General features: G+C 33.9%; 1 protein-coding gene across 5 annotated transcripts in view; it reads left to right on the plus strand.

Moving 5' to 3' along the window:
• PPP4R4 (protein phosphatase 4 regulatory subunit 4) overlaps nt 1-23133 on the plus strand; it is a 99789-nt gene that overhangs the window by 68478 nt on the left and 8178 nt on the right. For 3 of the 5 annotated variants that reach the window (XM_081047589.1, XM_081047592.1, XM_081047593.1), the window contains 12 exons: nt 1693-1770; nt 2635-2718; nt 3313-3495; nt 8315-8420; nt 9931-10078; nt 14309-14453; nt 16993-17034; nt 17134-17208; nt 19282-19351; nt 19787-19867; nt 20169-20262; nt 21299-21369. In XM_081047589.1, the coding sequence (XP_080903715.1) occupies nt 1693-1770; nt 2635-2718; nt 3313-3495; nt 8315-8420; nt 9931-10078; nt 14309-14453; nt 16993-17034; nt 17134-17208; nt 19282-19351; nt 19787-19867; nt 20169-20262; nt 21299-21369 (1177 nt within the window). The remainder of the gene's footprint in view (nt 1-1692; nt 1771-2634; nt 2719-3312; nt 3496-8314; nt 8421-9930; nt 10079-14308; nt 14454-16992; nt 17035-17133; nt 17209-19281; nt 19352-19786; nt 19868-20168; nt 20263-21298; nt 21370-23133) is intronic. The other 2 variants (XM_081047590.1, XM_081047591.1) reach the window with 2 other exon arrangements.

Below are 23133 nucleotides of genomic sequence, written 5' to 3' on the forward strand. Positions count from 1 at the left end.
AAACCAGTTTTTATATGTTTTATAATATTTATATTTAAGTTTGTACCTAAGCTTATGAACTTGAGAATAAGTGGAAAATTGAGAGATTGGTTATTTAAACTTATTGTTTTTACTGCAAATGTATAATATTTTTGAGCATAGCTTTTAGATTCAGCTATTACAACAACTCTCCATAATGTAAGCGCAAAAGTGAGTTGAAACTTTTATGATGGATTTAATTAGCTTTTTAACCCTTGAGTCTGAAATTTGGGGCATGTTTCTTGAATGATCGCAGTAAGTATGTGCATGCTTATAATTGCGGTAAACATGTATAAACTATAACTTGTCCACTTCAAAACTGTCACATAAAAATCTCTTTACGATTGGCATAATAAAATATTTCCTTTCTTTCTAAGAGGTATAATAAATATTGTTATCCTCAACGAGAGTTTTTCATCCCCTTCCTTGCACTGTAGTCCTATGTCAAAGAATTGTTAGATTGACTGAAAGTGTGTAAGATATCCATAGTATCATTATAAATGTTGCTTAAGATTCTGTCAGCTGTTGAGTGATAGTTTTTGCTTCTTTTGAATAACATTTTTTTCTGGTATGAATGAAATAGATGTTCACTGTGCAGAACCTAGGAAATATTTCCTTTAAATGGTATAATTAATTAACATAATTCCAGCATTGCACAGTTAAATCATTTTGAAAATATATGTATAGAAATATGTTTTTAGAGGAGGAGAGAAGGCAGAGGGCACTGGCCAGCCGAGTGATAGGAATGAGTGGAAATCATGGATCTAGTTATTTGCTGGATGACTAGTTTCCTTATTCTCATAATCATACCATGTAGGTAGGGTAATGATGATACTCAACCCCGGTCTACACTGGTGGATTTAAACTTTCCTAACAGTGTTATTGTTAGGTTCTGATAATTACTTTAGTATGTTCTGACTTTATTCTTGTTTATTATTTTGAAAATATTTCCAACAGGTTAAAAGCAACCCTGTAGAGCAAAGGTTTTAAAACATTTTCTTTAGTAGGAACCCTTTTATCAAACAAACCTTTACTCAGAAGCCCAATATGTAAATAAATAAATACATAAATAAAGGTGAAGTGGAAACTGGTGAATCTACTGTTGTGTTTTCCTGGAGGGGAAAAAAATACTTTCTCAAAGGAGCTGGATTAGTCTAGACTCTCCCAGCTCCTCTCAAGCTGAAGTCTTTGATGGGAAAAGCCTTCGGTGTTTTGCTTGCTTAGGTGTTCTCTCCATCACCATGTCACTTAGGCCTTCAGTAGAATTTGCCTCTTTGGGAAGCTCTGAACCCAGATACTGCTTGTAAGCTGGGATATCCTGTCAGACCCTGATGGCAGCTCTAAGACTTCCCAGCATAAACTAGAGGCACCCATGGCCTCATTGTTGCTTGTGATATCAAAGTTATGACTGATAAGTTCATTTTTCTGCACTTTCCACCCCTGTATGTTCATTCCCCACTCTCATGTGTCATATACTCCAGTGTGTTATGAAGCAGACTAAAAAGCAGATAATGTATGCAATTAATTTTTCTAGAAATCTAATTTTAGATTTATGTTGTAACCTAATTTCACTTTAGAAGAAGTATCTAACAGGGATGTATTTTTAAAATTATTATTATAACCTTTATATGTCTAGTAGTCTCAAATCTGAGAGACTTTATTGCTACATTTTAGGTGTCTAAACTTCTGAATTCTGGAGTATATTTAATACATAAAGAACTAATAACATTATTACAAGACGAATCACTGGAGGTAATATCTTCTTACTCTTTGACTTTTACTTCTTTTTTTGTTAAGTCTGAATATATAAATGCCTTTTCCCCTTCTACTTCTTGGGAATTGAATGAACACTTTCAGCTGACTAGCCCTAGAAGTTTCAAGTCAACGTATCACTGTATCATAGACTGGAAATTGGGAAGATCTTCAAAAAATATTAGGTTTTAAAATATATTCAACTTTAAAAAAATATATGTGTGTATATTTGTTTGTTAAGGACAATTTTGGAAATACCAAAAAGTAGACAGACAAGAGTGCCTTTCATTCTAATCACTGTTACTGTTACGTATTTTTTCATTTTTTCTATATAAATGTTTTTATTTTACACAATTGTAATCATATGATATGTCACATTTTATATCTTTTTTCTCATTGTTGGGGAGTATACTTGTGAAAGATTTGAAATACTTTATCTTGATGCTATATTTAGTATATCCTATTTACCTAAATGACTATTAGTTTGCTAATGTGCAGCTCATCAACATTAGACATGAGTGAGGGTCTGACTTAAACTCTGCTTTTCAAAAGGTTTTGAGAATGTTGGTTGTGTAGAAGTAGCTGTTTCAGATGGAGACTATTTGAACAATATCAAGAGGCAGATATAATAATCTCTTTTGATAGTTTGGGAGTTTGATAGTGATAGGTGTTTTGATCAAGGCAGTTGATCATGTTTCTAAGACCCTCCAGCAAGAAGATACAAGAAAAGTAAGAAACTAGAAACCTCCAAAATGTTGTTTGGTAAATAACACTATTTCTATGTAGTAATTGACATGTGACATTAACTAGTCTGAAAAAAACCGTAGTAATCACAGTAAGGGTAATCAATATCTCTATTAAAAGGTACTAGATGCTCTTATAGATCATCTTCCAGAAATCCTGGAACTTATGTCTGCTGGTGGAGAAAGCAGTGCCCAAGAAAATAAGGTAAATCCCATGTATCACAACGTCTCTGAACGTTGTATTACCTTGCACTACAGCGTTGTTGTTGAAGAATCAATAAAAAGGTGTATGGGAAGCATTTAAAATAGTGCTTGCTACATAGTAGGTACTCAGTAAATGTCTGTTGGAGTTTGAACAGCCTGAATTTCCTCCTCAATTCTTATATTATCATGATTCTTATTTATGGTCCTTGGAGTTGACATTCATATTTCCAGTTTTTATTCACATTAATTACAATTCCAAGAATGGCAACTGGTGCGGACAAAAGGATAGGAACTTAGAAGGTCAAAGTTTGCTGACAGTAAAATTTAATAAATTTTACTATAATTAAAAGGGTTGTGAGTCCCAATCTCTATTTCAAAATTTTGTTTCCAGTAGTTATAAATTTTACTTACGGATTTTTAAAAAAGTATTTGATGTAATCAGATTATGATCTCCCTGTGACAACTGAGATGATGCCCAAGTTCTGAAATGAATAAGAGCATTCCCCTCCCCAGTGTGTTGTTAGCTGAATAATTTGACTGAAGGCTGCAGTTGATTTGTTTATCACTGCTTCTTTTGGTGTGTTTTCTTTCTCAGTTTTCATCTCTGCCTGACTTGATTCCAGCACTCACAGCCGCTGAACAGCGAGCTGCAGCCTCTCTGAAATGGAGAACTCACGAGAAGCTACTACAGAAATATGCCTGTCTGCCACATGTCATATCAAGTGACCAGATTTATTACCGTTTCTTACAAAGAATGTTCACAATCATGATGACAAATGTGAGTCAATGCCTTTTATCTTCTTCTTTTGAACTTGCACCTGATTTTGGAATTGCTGCCAAATTTTTACAGTCTTGAAATAGTACAACAAACTCAGTTCACTGCATTGTGCCTGGAAAGACATTATCTTGCCAGGTCCCTGAGGAGGGAACTCAGGTTTCCCTTAGCTTCTCCACTAGTTGTTCCTTTGATCATCTTCTACCCAGCTGGAGAAAGGAATGAACAGGTGGTACTTTCACTTCCCCTGTGTTTCTGTACTGCCAGGGAGAGTGTAAATAGACTCCCTTCAAACTTGACACACTTCTTTTCCAGTGGAAGGTTTGACAGGAGCCAGTGATCTCGACTGCGAAGTGTACCTTCTGCTCTTACGTATACCTCTTATGTGTCATGGCCGTAGTGCCTACCTCAGCCCTGCCATTTTGCCAAGGCCTCCCGTGAGACCCTTAATATTAGTTTGGTTACTTTTTAAAAATAATCCCTAAAGAGGGACTATGTAACAGATAAAGTTTATACCGAAAATATGGATGCCCTACTAAGGATAACCTTAACGTCAGAATCAAAAGCAGGGGAAAAAGAGTTATGCTCAAACTTCCCGTAAGTAAGTTGTCTACCTTTTACACAAGAATTTCCAGAGAGGATTATTTAACCCACAGTTTACTGTACACTTAGTATGACATCGTATTACCATTTTTTGAAGTATAGGAATTTCCATATAATGTGTACATTTTAGAAACCATTAAAAAAGTACTTCAAAGTCTCATTGTTCTCAATAAAAGGGAGATAATGAAATCTAGCAGCCATTTCAAAGACCCAAATCAGTTTTAGCTTTAAAGATTAAAAAGGGAAAAGAAATGACATTACTGGTATCATTTGCAACTCAGATAAAAAAAGCATAGGCATACATTTCATGAACTAACACTTCTACAAACTTATTTCATGTGTCAAAGTAAAGCCTAGAGGATGAAGGTTACATTATAGATACAATAATCTTAACAAGTGGTTTTGACGACAGTAGTGTCCTCATCAGAGGACAGTGCGTGAGTGCACTACATAGGAATTTCACACAAAATTGAGCAGAATTTATTAATTATTTTATTCAGAAATTACTTATTTGAATGCCTGCTATGTGTCCGGTACTGTTCTAAGACAGACGTAAGTCTGCAGGAGTGAACAGGACAGAATGCTGCTTTGATGGAACTTGCATTCTAAAGTGGTGGTGGTGTGGGGAATGATAGATAATAAAATAAGTAAATGTATTAACAGGTGTTGACAAATGCTATGAAGCTGATCTTAATTGTTTGTATCAGCCGATTTACTTAGTATGCCTGTTTGTGTTTAGTAACTAAGAATGATAATTATTCCACATTTTTAGCTTCTCTTATTAGGAAAGAAAAATGATTTACAACATAAAAGTGTGAACAAAATACTTTTAAGCCCAAGAGATCTGTTTTTCTGTTTTCTTTTGCAAGGAGGTAATTCCACACTTAAAAGGAGATACATAATTATTACAGCACATTTTCCATGATGAAAGAAGATACATATATTTGGTTCAGTATTCTCTGGAGAAAAGATTTATGTTTTCAGTTCCTTATCTAATGGTTATAATATTCATTCATTCATTTAACAAAATTTATTGAACACTTACGACATGCCAAGCAGTATTTGGGATGCTAGGAATACAATAGTGAATAACAGAGACAAAGGGCCTATTCACGTAAAACCTTACATTCTTTTGGAGATAGGCAGTAAACCAACATGTACACATAGCATGTCAGGGATGAAAAGTACAGTGAAGAACTGTAAAGCAGGGCAGAGGGGAAGAAAGTAATTGAGGGCAGAAGGATGCTATTGTGGATATAGTGGTCTGGAAAAAGTTCTCTCTGATTAAGTATGCTTCATGCAGAGGCTGGAACAAAGTAAGAGAGTGACCACATGGATGCCTGAAGAGAGAGTGGGCCACACAAAGGGAACAGTGAATGCAACTGTGTGATACAGGGATGCTTGGCTGTGTGAGGAGCAGCTAGGTCATTGTGGCGAGTGGTGTGGAGAGAGGAGGCTTGGAGGCCATGACGTGGAATCTAGATTGTGTTCTCTGATGCAAGGGAAAGCTTTGGAAGGTTTTGAATAGAGGAATGACATAAGCTAATTTTTTTCCTTTTTTTGTTATGAAAAAGTTTTAAAGATAGAGAAAGGCTGAGGAAATATTATGATGAACCCTCATATGCCCATCACCTAGGTTTAACTATTGTTAACATTTTGTCATACAGATGCTCCTTGACTTACGATGGGGTTACATCCCAATCCATAAGTTGAAATGCATTTAATACACCTAACCTACCAAATATCATAGGTTAGCCATGCCTATTTTACACGTGCTAAGAACACAGACGTTAGACTACAGTTGGGCAAAATCATCTAATGCAAAGCTTATTTTACAGTAAAGTGTTGACTATCTTACAATTTACTATGTGTATTACTTTCGCACAATTGTGAAGTTGAAAATTCTAAGTCAAACATCATAAGTCGGGATTGTCTGTGTTTGCTTTTTCTGTTTCATTGTGGTGAAGAATTTTAAATTTATAGATACCATTATATTTTATCTCTAAACATTTCAATACTCATTTCTAAAAAAAGGACATTCTCCTATATAATCACAATACAATTATTACGTTTAACAAAAGTGTTCTTTAATGTCATTTAATATCGAGCTATATTAAAAATTTTACCAATTATCTTCCAAATGTGTTTTACAGTTGTTTTATTCCATATAGGGTCCCATTAAGATCTATATATTGCCTTTTGTTGTTACATATGTTAATTCTCTTTTAATCCAGAACAGATTCTTTTCTTCCCCTTTCCCCACTTTTTCTTGATGTTGAATTTGGAAAAGACTTAGTTGTCCTGTGGAATATTCCAACTCTGTATTTGTCAGCTTGCTTCTTCGTGGGATTAATTTGTTCATCTAGTCTCCATACTTCTTGTAAACTAGAAGTTAGATTTAAGGGCTTGCTGAGTTTTAAGTTAAACATGTTTGACAAAAATACTTCATAAATGCTGCTGTGTATTTTATATTGCATTGTATCTGAATGGTGAGTATCTGTAAGTGAGCTAAGGTTAGCCGTGCAGGTGCTGACTGCTCTATTAATTCACTTCAAAATTATGAGATCTCCCTTGTGATTTGCACTGTAATCTGAAGCTGACACCCAATTTCCCACCCACCTTTTACCCATTAATTTTAGCATCCATTGATGATCTTTGCCTGAGTCAGTTATTTCATTAGAATTTGCAAAAAAGTGATTTTTAAAAATTCTATCATGTCTTCTAATGTTGATGACATTCTTCTGTGAAGAAATGTCTTTCTTCATCCACTTGGGCTATTTGATTACACAGAAACACAGTTCTGAATGTAAAGATGGTATTCTTAATTCTTTCCCTCTATCAATTTTCAGAGCCAAGAGTTGGTGCAGTAGCCACTTTCAGTGGTAACAAATGAATTTTGTTTTTGTCTCTCTTTTAGATTTCATTTTTTATTAAATAATGTTTTAATAAATTACAGTCATTATTTGCTCAAATTGTTACAACTTCTTCAAGCTTTCTTTTATGTGCTTTTGATCTGATTACATTTATCTTTGATTTCTGGCCCAAAAGATAACTTACCTTTCATGATATATATTATATACTGTGAGGTACAAAATATACATATTTTCATATGACTAGTTATATATGCATTTAAAATTCTATTAGTATACACAAAATGAAAGAAAAGAATAACATGCTATTGTTTAGTTCATTTATCTAAAATTCATTTTTCTTAATTCTGGTGGTTTTTCTGTTCATTTGTATTTCTTAAATTTCCTGTTTTAATTTATAGTAAACGTTCTCTTTTTCCATTCAACAGATTAAAAACACCACCCAGAATAGTACCCAGTACAATGGAAATAGCTTGTATAAAATATGAGACGAGGTAGCAGGCAATACTTTCTTAGCAATGTAAACTTTTATTCTACTTGCATTTCAAGATTTCCCACTATAATTATCTGAATCTTCAAGAATTGAATATTATGATATTTATGTGTAAGTCAAGGTGGTGAACATGAATTTATACTGGACACAATATATCTGGTTAAGAGATTTTTCTCTAATAAATGGCTTGAACCCAAACTCAGTAAAGATGGATGGTTCAATTCAGTTCTGCCCAGTGGTATGACAGAATTTCAAAGGACAATGGAGTTTTAAACACTGTAAGAGTGATTGACATGGTGTCATTTAGATTTTAAACTTTATCTATGTCGTGGACTAAGGACCTCAATGAATGACATTGAGGTTGAAGAGCCAAAAGTGAGACAGAAGGATTGAAAAATATACGTGATCATGGGATCTCGAAATATTTTATTTAGCAGTGGCACGTTTTTGGTGATGTACCTGACACAGGGTATGATCTAGCAAATGTTTGTTGAATAAATGAGTGACAAGGTCCAGGGAATGGCTAAGAGAATCAGTGGCTAAGATGTGTTTGGAGAGATTGTCACGTAAGATGAAGTGGCAAGACAGTGAGTTACATATAAATAAATTCTGGAGGATTTGCATATGACTATGCCACATTAAATTAACTTTGCAATGTGATGTGATAGTTGATTTGCCTGTATCATATTAACATTAAATTATGAGGGCACTACAAGAGGGATATGGGCTCAGTGATTTGAGATGCAGATAACACTGCTCTTACTTTTACACAATAACTTAAAATTGATTTATGGGGCCAGGTTATTTAGAATATATACTATTATTCTAGTTTGATTGTCTTTCTTATTTCTTTAAGAACGTCTTACCTGTCCAAAAGGCAGCTTCACGAACTCTATGCATTTTTCTACGTTATAATCGTAAACAAGAGCAGAGATATGAGGTCATTCAAAAATTAATTGAACGTAAGTAATCATTGTCTCTTATTTTGAAAAGCAAAAGAAAGTAAGCAAAGGGGTTGGCCTTCGTTAGATCTGACTTATATTATGTACCATTTTGCCACGATTTGCCACGAATAATCAGGCTAATGTTGGTAAATACATAGAAAGTGTTTGTATTTGAGTTTTGCAGGTTAGATTTTTTTTAAGGTTCGTTTTAGAAATCTTTATGACAGAATCAGATCTGTGATGAATGAAAGTAATAATTACTTGGGACTTTGTGCGTGTGTGTGAATTTCTACTTGAGAGATTAAAATATGCAGACTTATGTTGAATGCCTAGTTTCTACCCTGATGAAATAGAATTTGGAAACTAAAATATAGGCAGAAGATCCATGAATCTAAGCATTTATTTTATGTTCCTATTTGCAGTATTAACAGACTGAGGATCTTTTTTTTTCCTTGAATAGAGTTGATACTATACATAAATGTGAATCTGGTGAGTCTAGGTGGTTTATAATGTTAAAAAAGTCAAGTTTGTTACCACATGCAAATTTGTTTTAATTTGCTAAGGGTCAAAATTGAAACAAAAACCTTAAAAATGTTTGTTCTCGAAATAGTAGCCCACACTTATATCTACTTAGTGAATTTGTTAATTATTGTATACTTGTTTTGACCATAATGTCTTAAAGCTTTTATTAAAGTACTATCCAGCATAGGCAGGTAATGCAATTTTCTGCTTATTGGAGTTTACTGTTTTAACTATGGATTGTCACTTTTCAACAAATTAGAGTACACAAAATTTCATTTAAGAAAAATTTTGCTCAGTATACTTTAAACTTCTTTTAGTCTATTTCAATTTGATTTTCATTTTTCAGTGATAAGAATTCACATTTAGAATAAATTTTATTTTGAAAAATTCTATTTAGTTTTAAATACTAAGACTTTTGCTTTTGAACATTTATATAATAAAGGAGAAAATTATCATTTACACATTGATGTGAATTATTTCAACAATACTGTGTTTACTTATACTTTATCTACTTCAAAACATTTTTTAAGGAAATGAGAAGAAAACAGTTCATTTGGTTGTTATAACATTTTGAAGTTATAGAGACCTGCGTTTAAATTCTAGCTCTAAACTTACCTGCTCTGTGATTTTAACCTCTCTGAATTTCAGTGTCCTTATGTTTTAGGAGGGATAAGTTAGGAAGGATATGCTTATCTAAATGGATTACTTTCCAGGATTGAATGAGATAATATATATAAAGTACTTTGTACATAGTGGGTGATTACAAAATAATAGATATAGTCAATATTTGATAAATGTAATGTTTAAGAAATTTTTATCTGGTTTTTGAGGTGTTAATTTGGGGGTCTACAAATCTGGGGTATATAATATGATTTTTTTCTCTTTTGTATTTGCTAAACAAATTGTGGCTATAAAGAAACTTGACATGGATTTAGTGTGCTTGATTTTGCCACATGTAATTTCATGTAGGAAAAATTAAACTAATGACAATTGTGTTTGTTTCTAGAACTAGGCCAAGGAAAAAGTTATTGGAATAGACTTCGATTTTTGGATACCTGTGAATTTATCATAGAGATCTTTTCCAAATCATTTTTCTGTAAATATTTCTTTCTACCTGCTATTGAACTGACACATGATCCAGTAGCGAATGTGAGGTATGGTATCAATTCAAGCAAATATTTGAAAAAATGGTATTTTTAATGTATCTACTATAATGAATATACGTAAAATCTTTCTTGGTTAAAAAAATCAAGTTAAGAATTTACATTTGCTTTGAAATTCTCAGTAGTCTTAATTGAGTCTTAATCGGACTTGGAAACACAACTTTTTAACACTGTCTTGAGTCTTTTATTTATTGGGTTGAGAAAGCAATACATCAAAGCCTGACATGCTTCTCTGGCCACTTGGATATACACATTGGCATCAAGAGAAGATGGAGGAGATATTCTTAATTTGTCTTCTAAGACTAAAGAAAAATAGTTTAGAATTGGCTTGGAGAGGATCTGTCTATTTTTAGCGCCCCATTTATTCAGAGAAGTAGAGCTGCTTCCCATTCTTTTTCTTGCCTTTTCCAGTGCTATCTTTCATTTTTGAAATCAGTAGATGTTAATTGGAGTTGATTGATTAACTGTTAAATTAGATGGAAAAGGTCTGGAAATGGTTTGCTTGGAAATGGAAAAAAACAATAAATACATTTTGTCTTCTTTTTTCCCTCCTCAAATAAGAATATTCTTTCTTTTTTTTAATTGTGGTAAAATATACATAGCATAAAATTTACCATTTTAAACATTTTTAACTGTATAGTTCAGTGACATTAAGTACACCCATACTATTTCTTGAGAGTTATTTGCACGTTGCATAATGAGTTGAAGAGAATTTTGAACCCTCAGCTGTAAGATTTCTGTGTTCTATGCTCTGTGTCTGTTCTGAACTTGACCTCAGATCTGTAGGAGGGAAAGACACAGTTAAAGTCAGGTGGCCATGGTCTCCCTGAGCAGAACTCCAGAACTCCCTGCTGAGTTTTCACATGCTAGCCACGCCGATGCCGTGTGACATAGACGCATCTTTTGTACACAACTGACATGAATTCTCATTACACATCATAATACTTACTAACAGGAAGAATTTTCAAAGCAATAATCATAGACGGATAATGCTACTGCTGAGAGAAAATATACCAAGAAAAATTGTCAAAAGATGTTGAAAAGTTCAACTTAAGAATTTTGTGAGCACTGTGCAAGGGGAACAAATCCAGAGATTAGTTTTTGTTTTGCATCTTGAGTGGGAAAATGCAGAAAGTGCAATTGCTTTGGCTTCGGTATTTTGTGCATCTTCTCTGTGCTATATATATGACAGGTGAGGCTTCTTTGATTTGAGATTTAAAGTAAATTTAGAGAACCTGTTGATAATTCTTTAGAATTTAGCTCTTGCTAAATAACTAATGGATCTGACCATATTGTTAATATTTTGCAAATTGAAGTTGTGATTCTAGAAAAGCAGCTTCCAAGTGATGAATTATCACTTATGAAGCAGTTGACAAAAATTATTTGAACGGAAATGAAATCATCTCTACTCTGGTAGGTGTGACTAATAAGAAAACGTTCACTCTAAGAAAAGCAACCTGCCAATTCAAAAACCAAATGTAGATTAATTGAATATCACGCTATGACTATTGGCAACATTTGGGGGTAAAAGATCATTGTATCACAGTTTGTCTTGGTTCCCACTTCCTGCCTGGATAGCTGCCAGCCAAAGAAATGGGTCCAGCAAGACCATATACTAACTGGCTTTTGGGTACAAAAACTATAGAGATGTGGAGATAGAGTGGAAGCCACCACAGGCAAGGGGGTAGGGTCATGCAGGTTAGGAGGAGGGTTTGTGGAGTCCCACTGCCTGAGCTGACTCCCAGCTCTACACTAGCTGTGTGTCTGTGAGCAAGTTACAAAACCTCCCTGTGCCTCCGTTTCCTTAGTACCTAATTCCTAGGGTGTACTGAGGAATAAATACTAGAGAGAATGTACGTAAAGAGTTTCGCTTGTCATAAAGGTATGGCCCCTAACCTCAAAATCTTTATCATCTCTTGGGCCCAGTATCCTCATAGAGATAAATCATTACCATAGTAGGTGTAGCTTTTGCTGAATCTAAGTTTTCTAGACTTGCCTTGGGTTATAAAGAATGAAGAAGTATACATAGACTGTTGTTTTTCCTTAAGTGAATGTTTAAAATTTAAATCTGCTGAGTCTAGAAAATATCAAGCCTGAAAAAAAGACTATTGGTATGCAAAGGAGCTTTCTGCTGAGCTGCGAGAAGTGGAAAAAATTCTCTTTGGGGGAACTGAGACCACTTAATTAAAGAACGTATCAACAGGCTTAGCTGTATCCCTGGTGAACTCTGAATGAGTTTGAGACCATTACAGCTATTTACAGAGCTGAAAATTCTAGTGGAGGAGCTTTCCACTTTTTGGTTGAATAAAAAGCAAATTTTTGTTGGATAAGGAGAATTCTTAACCGAAGGAACTGAAAGCTCAGATGAGAAAGCATCCTGGAAATTCTAGGCATGGGACTTAGCCGACCGAAGGTTTGGTACAAAAGTAAAACAACAAGATGAATAAATGAATACAGCAGCCATAAAACAGACAACCGTCTAGCCTCCCTGGCCAACACCAGCCCTGGCAAAGCAGTTGAGTTTGAACTTAGCAAGGCAGAACGTTCCTCTGAACCACCTCCTCCTACGAAGGTTTTCTGCACGTTCCTGGGTTTCCTTCCCTTCCTGGCATTCTTCAGTTTGCTCGTTGCTTCCTTATCAGCCTAGTCTAGACTATGACAGTGTCCTAGACTCTATCCTTGGATCTCTTCTCAAACTGTACCTCTGGCTTACAAACTGTCTGTCTGTTGAAGATGCCTGACTCTGTACCTCCGGCATAGACATCCACCCTGGACAGAAGACTCATTGAGCCAACTGCCCACTTAGCATTTCCATTGAATGGTGTCTAATAGACTTCATCTGTCCAAAAGTAAACTCCACCTTCCTCATCTGCACTTGCTCCTGTGGTCTTCTCCATCTCAGTAAATAACCATTTCACCTTCCCACTTGCTCAGGTCCAAACCTTCACTCCTTATCGTCATTCCCTCAGGGCATCCTGTGCTTGCAAAATATTTTCTGAATCCAACTGCTTCCCACCACCTCAACTGCTAACACTCTGGTTCAAGCCACCATCATCTCTCGCCTGAATTATTGAGTCTCCTCTATTGTTTCTTCTGTCCTTGACCACCTGCAGTCTAATCTCGACACAGTAACCAGATGATACTTTCAAAACGTCACGCGGGGGATCCTGCTCACTGCGCCATTTGTCGTGCGAGGCGGCCTGCAGGATCTCTGCTCCCGCTCCCCACATAAGAACACAGGATATGGCTAGGCCAACAAGGAACACCCACGGAGCCATAGGTAGGGGAGTCATCCCACTATAGTCTCACTGGAGGCAGGATCCACACCACCTGCAACCTGCTGTCCGCTTCTCTGCCTGCCAATCAACCTACTGACCAACCAGCGCAGCCACAGCAGTTACATCAGTGGCTAATCAGCTCGCTGGTTACAGCTGACGGCCGTCTACTACAGAGCCAGCACCTTTCCACGTGAGGCCAAGAGTCTGGAAACTGCTTTCTGGGACTCTGTCCCCAGAAACGTTAAGTCCGATTATTTCACTGCTCTGCTCAAACCTTCTGTGGCTTCTCATTGCACTTAAAATAAAAACCAGTCTCCAAACAGGGGCCTGCAAGGCCCTGAATGAGCCGGCTTCCTTCTGTCTCTCAGATCTCCTCCTAATCTCACCTTGCTCCGTTCTATCTACTGTGGCCAATTGGCCAGTTTGAGCCAATTTGCTAATTTGGGGCAACACCTAGGTAAGCCCCCCTGTAGGATATTTGTGCTTACTGCAGCCACTCTAGATACTCAGATACTCACATGGCTTATTCCCTTTTTCTTTCTCTTTTCTTTTTTAATGTCTTTGCTTAAATGTCATCTTTTCAGTGAAACCTTCACTGAAACGCTCTTTGACCACCTGTTTTTAAATTGTAACTCCCCTCCTCAGGTACTCCCTCGTCTTTCTTCCCTGCTTTGTTTTTCTCTAGAGCACCTACCACTATCTTGACAGCCATTTTGCTTAGTTTGAGCAGAGAATCTTGGTTTTATTCACTCTTGTGTCTCAGCACCCAGAAAAATGAATGCTTGACTCATAATGGGCACTTCATAAGCATTTCTTGCATAAAAAATGAACTCTCAGGCTATGGGAAACTTGAATTTTCTTTGATCTTCTTGCTACCGTTCTCTAATTATTAAGTTTCAATTATAAATTTATTCAAAAGTAAATGCTGTCTAATTTATTACAGAATGAAACTTTGCTGCTTGTTGCCCAAAGTGAAATCTACTCTGAAGATCCCTGCAGATAAGCATCTACTTCAGCAGTTAGAAATGTGTGTGAGAAAACTCCTATGTCAAGAAAAAGATAAAGACGTTCTGGCCATTGTAAAAAGAGTGAGTATCACGCATGCCCTGACCTTTACAATTCTTGCGTTAAGATAGTCTGAAGCATATTGTCACTATTTTAGCTAGATAGGATGGCACCAAGTGAAGATATGCATATTCTTGCTAGAGGAGTAAGAATTAGCACCTGACTTGGCTGATGTCTGTTTCAGTTGGATATGAAAGTTGGCACTGAGACATCAAACTTTTATTACTAATAAATATAAGTTCCGTGAGAGAGAGCTTGGCATAGTTTGGGTGCTCAGTACTGTTCCACCAATAATGAATACTGCATTAATCAGATTTTATTTATAAGCCATTATAATTGGAGAAAACTGTGTTGGTAAAATTGGTAAAGTCACATTTGATAGAAATTTAGCCATGGAAGGGCCGTTACGTTAATTCCGTGTCTATTTGACTTTACAAAAGCTCTAGGCCTAGAAATATTAAGTGTCTGCTCAAGATCAGATGAGTAAGTGGCGGAAATAGGACTAGAATATTGCTCTCTTACCCTAAGAGCATTCTTTTTTCAATAATGTAACATTGTATCTTACGATTTTTGTTTTAGTCTGTGATCTTATCAGATGGATTGTTTGGGAAAGTTGGAAAACTAAAACAGTAAAAATTTTGGTTTGTGAAGTCAAACCATAAATACTTTAGTCTTCAAAAACTCTTTGCTGAATATAAAACTAATGTTTTTATAATATAAGGTCAAGTAAAATTAAAGTGGTTGCTTTTATGAATCTGTGAACTTCAGGACACACAGTTTTTGAGCACTTATTTGGAATGAGAGAAATTAATTTATTAATGTCTTAAATAATGTAACATTGATGTGAGAAAAAAAGAATCCTTTGTTTTTCTTCTTTTTTTTCTTTTCTATAAATCATTGCCAGATGTCACATGAGGACGTTTTAATAATGTGATTTGATAACTTAGTATTAATTAGCATAATTTGATTTTACTGAAATGTGAATTTCTCTTCACCAACTGAAATAACCAGAAATACCCAGAGTCTGGACATGCATCTAAATTTAAAAACATGCATATATGTATATACACATTTGTTTCTACCAGATATTTCAGACCTTGGCATTTAATTCCAAAAGTTTAGGAAACAAAGTTAACTTGTCAAACTAATAAACATGAGTGTTAGTTACGTTTCTAAAAGAATTTATTAGCTTGAGATAATAAAAGCTAATCCCATAATGTATTACTAACCTACAATGGATTATTCTGGAGTCCATTTCTTATTTTAAGAAGTCAATCTGTCCCATGAAAATTCTGTAGTATAATCTTATTAAACTGAGGTGTTGGTAGGGGAAACTGAGGAAGCTACACAAAACTTCAGGATAAAGATGGAATAATTTACTCTAGTCAGTTTTATAAGATGGGAATTAATTTTATTTAAAAGGGATATTTCATTACATACATTTTTAAATTTCCATAAATTTCAACATAGAAATAAAGCTTCAAATAAATATTAGGTTGGTGCAAAAGTAATTGCGGTTTAGAAGGTTGAAAATAAGTGCAAAAACCGCTCTATTACCGTGTTTCCCCCAAAATAAGACCTACCTAGACAATCAGCTCTAATGCGTCTTTTGGAGCAAAAATTAATATAAGGCCCAGTATTACATTATATTATACCTGGTATTATATTATATTGTATTGTATTGTATTATATTATAATGTTATGTTATACCTGGTCTTATACTATATTATATTATATAAGACCCGGTCTTATACCTGGTCTTATATTATATAAGACCGGGTCTTATAGTAAAATAAGACCCGGTCTTATATTAATTTTTGCTCCAAAAGATGCATTTGAGCTGATTATCCGGCTAGGTCTTATTTTCAGGGAAACACAGTATGTTTGCAGTGGATAGCTTTGTCATATGAATCTGTAGATGCACTTTATTTTGGTCATTAGAGTTCCTCCTGTAGAGAAGTACTGCCCTCTGTCAGAGACAGAATGATGGGGTAGATGGATCATTGTTTGATCAAAATAATTTGTTTCAGACTAACACATTCTTAAAGACAATACTAAACTGAGAGAATGCTTAGAGAATAAACTCTTTTCTGTTGGTTAGAGTGTCATATGATCTTAAGTTTCTGTGGAAAGGAAAGGAATTGAGAATTTTAAGTCAAATGATAGATTGCTTCATATATATTTAGTTAAAAGATTTCTTAAAAATTCAAAAATTATATTGTATTTCTGAAAATTCAGAAGAGTGAAGCTGGGACTTATTAGAAATTCGTTAAATTGCATATGTTTAGTATTTAAAATATTCCTCTAGATTTGCTCTTCTTAAGGTTAAAAAACTTTAAAAAGTTTAAATATATCCTGACATTAATATATATATATATATTATAGGTTTATTCAAAATACAATGTAGAATTGGGAAGAACTTTGAAAGTTTTCCGGTTTAGTCTTCCACACAGTGCAGATGTCTCCTATTTGAGCCTCCCTCTGGAAAAAGAGTCTTTTTGAGAAATGATTGGTTGATTTAATTTAATGACTGCTGAATAATTTTAAAAACTTTCTTTACAGACTGTGTTAGAATTGGACAGAATGGAAATGTCTATGGATGCTGTAAGTCATTCTCTTTACCTTATGTTAAAAGGAATATTTAAAAGTTGGCAGATACTCATCATCAGTGTTTCACAATTTCATTTTAAACTTTAAACTTAGTTTCAGAAAAAGTTTTATGAAAAAGATTTGTTGGATCAAGAGAAAGAAAGAGAAGAACTACTTCTTTTGGAAATGGTATGTTGTTTTTACACACATACACACACACATACTTGTTTCTGACCAATATTAACTGTGCTTTGTTATTAAACCTAATAAATAATTTCTTTCAATTTCACACGTTTTTTCTTCCTAAATTACTAAAGAATCCTGATTTTTTGAAATTTTTTATTTTATGAACTGTAAGGAAACTACATTTGAGAGGCTTTTTTAAAAAAAGTTGAAGTATTATTGACATACAGTTATTTTAAGTGTACAATTTGATGAATTTTGACATGGATATATCCAAGAAACCATCAATCAAACCACAATCAAAATACCAAACATTTCCATTCCATCAAAGTTTTCCTCATGTCCCTTTATGATTCATATCTTCTACTCCAGTCCCCAGAAACCACTAATCTATTTTCTGTCATTATAAATTAATTTGCAACTAGAATTTATATAAATTGATTATATATTATGTAATTTGTTTTGGTCATGCTTCTTTCCCTCATTATAATTTATCTTGATATAAAGTTGAGAATCAATTTGTCGATTTCTACTGTGTTTCCCCAAAAATAAGACGTAGCCAGACCATCAGCTCTAATGCGTCTTTTGGAGCAAAAATTAATATAAGACCTGGTCTTATTTTACTATAATATAACACCCGGTCTTATATAACATAATATAACATAGTATAAGACTGGATATAATATAATATAATATAATGCTGGGTCTTATATTAATTTTTGCTCCAAAAGACGCATTAGAGCTGATGGTCTGGCTAGGTCTTATTTTCGGGGAAACATGGTATAAAAAGCCTGCTAGAATTTTTATGAGGATTGTTTTAATTAGGATTGATCTAGAGATCATTTTGGAGAATTGTCATCTTAACAATATGAGTCTTTCTCATCCATGAACAGTTTACCACTCCATTTATTTAGCCTTCTTTACTTTTTTTCTCAGTAATTTTGGTAGTATTAAGTGTATAGTTCAACAAAGTCTTTTGTTAGATTTATTTTAAAGTATATTATGTTTTTTGGCATCACTGTAAATGGTGTTGTACTTTTTAATTTCATTTGCTAATTCAGGATAGCTAGTGGTAGAAACTAGAGAATAAGAAGGCTCCAAAAAATTTTAGAACTGAATGACTTAAGCTCAAGAGAACAATTAGACAGTAGAAAAAGATCTCTGCATGAACCTGATACTGGAGTTAGCAGACAAGGAATTCAAGATAACTGTGATTATTATGATCAAGATAATAGAGGAAAAGATAGAGAAAATGGATAACACATCTGCCAAGCCCACTTAATCATATTTTATTTTTCAGTTTTACATGTTTTATCTTCAGTTTTCAAATTTCCAATTGGTTCTTTTTTATGCAGTCCAGTTCTGTGTGGAATATTTGAAAATCTTATCTATTTTCTCCATCTTTTATTTAAATTTTACATGTGCATTTGAAAAGAATGTGTGTTCTTCAGTTGTTGAGTGTAGTGTTCTATACATGTAGTTCATTCAGAACTTGGTATGTTTATTGATTTTCTTGTCTGCTTATTCTGTTGGGATAAGGGACTCCTAAGTTTTGGTAATATTTTACATACTGATCTGGGAGCTGGTGTGGCCATATAGGCATGTTCATTTTAGGAAAATTTGTAGAGCTGTACCCTTATAATTTGTGTACTTTCTCTATGCATGTTATACTTCAATAAAACATTTAAAAATAACCCAAAGACTATTTCCTTTTCTCTCAATCTTTTTAAAGAAAAACACTATTTTGCTATTTACCAATCTGTAATGGAACTGACCAACAATAACAAATATTTTGCTAATGAGAATTGGTAAATACAAGGCTCACTACCACAATGATACTAAACTCCTTGTTTCAGCTTGACAAATCTCCAAAGGCACAATTTTATAGATGTTGTGACACAAATCTGAAAGAAACTGGACTTCCTTAGAGACTAATTTGGAAAAAAGAAAAAGTACTCCTTTTAGGCATTTTTGTGAATGATATTTGTATCTCTAAAACTTAGAGTAATTTCTCATTAGAACATTTTGTTAAATCTATTTATGCTTACCTTTAATGCTAAGATATTATTTTAATAATAGGAACAATTAGAGAAAGATAAGCAACAAAGTGATGGAAGGCCCATGAGTGATAAAACCTTTGAAAAGAAACGTAAGTAATTTTCCTATGTCTTCAACATCTAAATCACACAATTAATGTTGCATCCTTGCATTCTAAAAGACCATGCTGAGTTACTAATTTTATATGGAAAATTGCTTGTCTTCATTTCATTTGAAAAATTTGTTTACAAAACTAGCTACTTAATGTGGTATAGATGTCACAAATACATGAATAAATGGTGGGGATCAGTGTGGAGGTTCAGATCGTCAAAGAAAAATTTAATGTTTGATAACAGCGATAAGATTGTGAAACTGATCGCTGAACAACTAACACTGAAATATATAAATATGTAAAGTAAGAATATTTGGGAAAGAGTACTGCTTTGGTAGGAATAATGTTTCATATTTTCTGTGTTGTCTTGTATGTTTATGGAGATTAATAAGAACTCAGAGAAAGTTACAGCACTTAAAACAGAGATTGTTTTAGGTAGAGACACCAAGACACCAACTCTGCCGAAGAGCATCTCCATTTCTGTTCCTGGACCCTCTTCTGCCACCACATCAACAAGTAAGAAACAACTCCTTTTTATGTCTCCTTTTTTTCCTTTTATAAAAATTAATTACAGGGAAAATCACTCTCTTAGATGAGAGATATTATTCTAAAGCACCATTTACCTTTTATTGGTTGTTGTTTTGGTAGTTCTTAATGGGCAGGGAGGGTAAGAGATACGCCAGTCAGTTCAAACTAAGGAAAGGAAGCGAGACTCACCTGTGTTTAACTGAAAATGATGGGAGTTGGAGAGGGAATGAGGTTGAGGCATCTAAAGATGAACTGAACAATTGCATTTTCTTTCTGCTTATTATTCTAGGCAAAGAAATCAAGAAATCCAAATTGATTCGAAGCCAGTCTTTCAATAATCAAGCTTTTCATGCAAAATATGGCAACTTAGACAAGTGTGCTAGGTATGATCTGGCAGCTATTCACATTTTAATTTTTATTTTATAGTCACACATCTTTGTTTATGTAAAATATGTACATTATGAAAATCAGGATTAATTTTGAGTTTTTTATAGGTCAATAATTTAAGATTTTTCTGTAAAGATTTTATGTTAAAAATTAGTAGCCTACAATTTGCATAAGAATAGGTATTCTGGTATTTTAGGAAGACTGTTGCCAGGACACTGTATAATTACATAATGGAATCCGTATATTGTTTTAAGAGAAAGGTGGTACTATGCCACACATGCCACTCACTTCTAAATGAGTACAGACGTGGCCATTTACTAAATGGATGTGGACATCCATTTGCTATTAATATTATTTCTGTCTATAAAGAAGACACTGACATGTTTCTGTCACAAAGTGATCACAACCAAGTTCTCCTGAGAATAGATGAATGCGGAGTTTCCCCTTTGGCCCAGCAGGTAAAATTATGAACAGTTAAGATTAGGAGAGAATCAGCATCAATTAAATGCACATGATATTTTACATGTCATACACATGGGGTATATAACAGCTGCATATCAGTAGACAAACAACATAAAAGTCTTTGAAAGTATTCATCTATCTAGAAAAATAACACGTTATTGGAAAAAAAACATGTTTTTCTTTTACTAAAGGTAGCTTAGTCAGCTATATTTTAGAGTTTCAGCTATATTTTAAGACATTATCACTAGAGCTATCTAGAGTTCTTAGCTATTAATAATAGTCCAGATGAACCAAAGAGATTAGAACTAAAAAATAAGTTATTTCCAAGAAAATTTCATCCATACTACCTGACTAACTGTTCTGGTGCAGCAAAAGTATAAGGAAATGCTTTTAAGTTATAGACACAGGAATTGTTGTGAGGCATGGAATGTAAAATATAAATGAGAAATAAGGGTAGCAACCATATTTCATAAGTAGTAGAAGAAAGCATTTAAAAACACCAAGTGCTAGATGACTAGGATTGAAACAAGCATGTTCTTATATTTTAAACTTAATTATGTTCTTTTCTAGTAAAAGTTCTGTAGGAGCATATACGCATTCTGTCTCAGGGTTAACGAAGACTTCTATGATTTCACTAACTGGTAAGTAGAGATCTGTGCTCTTCCAGAAATTGCTAAATTTAATAAAATGTGTTTTCTCTAAATGGTCAATTTCTTTATTTGCAGATAAGTGTTTTGCCTAAATTTAAATATTTATCAAATACCTAAGAAATTAAACTTTTCCCTAGTGGTTGAGAAAATACTTGACTATACTATTTTTTTTTCACTGTCAAGACTCAGAGTTCAATACCTTTAAGAGAGAAAAAAGACAAAATGATAAGATAAGTTTTGCCATAATTTGAGACCCTGCTGAGGCATAGACTAAAATTTTTTGCAGGAATTTTAAAGATGGTTAAAAACATAGGGCTTTTGGATCACATGCAGCTAAACATTTACAATATTACTTATTTGAAAGTGTATACCAGGGGTCAGAAAACTTTTTCTGTAAAGGGCCAGATAGTAAATATTTTAGGCTTTCTTGGCCATATTGGTTTCTGTCAGAATTACTGAACTCTGCCATTGCAGAGGAAAAGCAGCCATAGACAATGCATAATGAATAGGGATGGTGTGTTCCAGTGAGACTTTACTTACAAAAACATGCAGCGGGCAAGATTTCGCTCTCAGGCTATAGTTTGCTGGCCTCTGGCTTTTGCAATAGAACATAGAATTATACTATGAATAGGAGGAATATATTGCTAAAATCTGCTAGTGACTATAAGTGTATTTTAAACTTTTTGCTCTGGAAATATTGGTTGAAAATTAATATTGATGGCAACTTGTTCCTGTAAATAATAGCACATCTACTCAAGGTCTGACATTTGTAAAAGTTTAGTTATATTTCCTTTTTAGGTTATGTTATGAGTATTCTGTCTTTCTCTTACTTCTTATTACGTTTTTTTAAGTCTCATGAAGACTATATATACACTCATTGGCTATTCTGTAAACAGTATGTTTTCATTTGCCAGAACAAATTTTTTCTAATATTAAAGCATGGATATTTATATACAGTATATAGACTGTTTCTACAAGGTATACTCTGAGTATCATAAAAAACTTGAAAGCATTTGGTAACAGAAAGTTGGAGAACTAAAGTTATCTGCATTTCTTGAAGTTAGGTCTATAAATAATAAAACTGTTGATTACTTTTGTCTCAGCAAAGCAGTGAATTCTTTGGGAGATACTAAAGGAACATCCAGGGTTTGAGAACTTTATTTACAGTATAGAGTGCCTTTCAAATCGTAAATGCGTGTAGAAAGTCAGTTTGAATTAGCTGAACTTGGAGTTACTGGTCATAGGCTTCCATAAGGGGCTCTTCACACTTGGATGGGTCCCATCTGGCCCCTCGGAGATGACTGCACCCGGCTCTAAAGGAGCATATTTATTCATAACTTGCCAAGAAATTTCTTTGCCAAAATCATTAAGAATATTGATTCAGAACTGGTTTTTAAAGTTTTAATTATGTGCAGTAATTTCTTCAGTTTTTACTTTGCTAGTTCTTACGTCGCCTTTAGAATCAAGAGAGTGTATATGATCTACAGATCCTAAAACTTAACATCCAAAGTCTTAAATAAAAGTGTGTATTTATAAGTGTAATCTTTTATTAAAATACTTGAAAAATGTTCTTTCTTAAAGGTTTAATGTTTGGGAGAGGGGGAATATGGATTGAATGAAATATCTCCTAGATATCTCCTAGATTATTATTATTTATTACTTAATGAAGTACAGACTGAGGAAAAAGTCTTTATCAATTACACATCTGTTATATAAAGAGAAAATGGAAGCAACATTTCTCTTAACAAATGTGTT

The sequence above is a fragment of the Rhinolophus hipposideros genome (genome assembly GCF_964194185.1).
Source record: "Rhinolophus hipposideros genome assembly, chromosome: 5".
Taxonomy (NCBI): Eukaryota; Metazoa; Chordata; class Mammalia; order Chiroptera; family Rhinolophidae; genus Rhinolophus; species Rhinolophus hipposideros.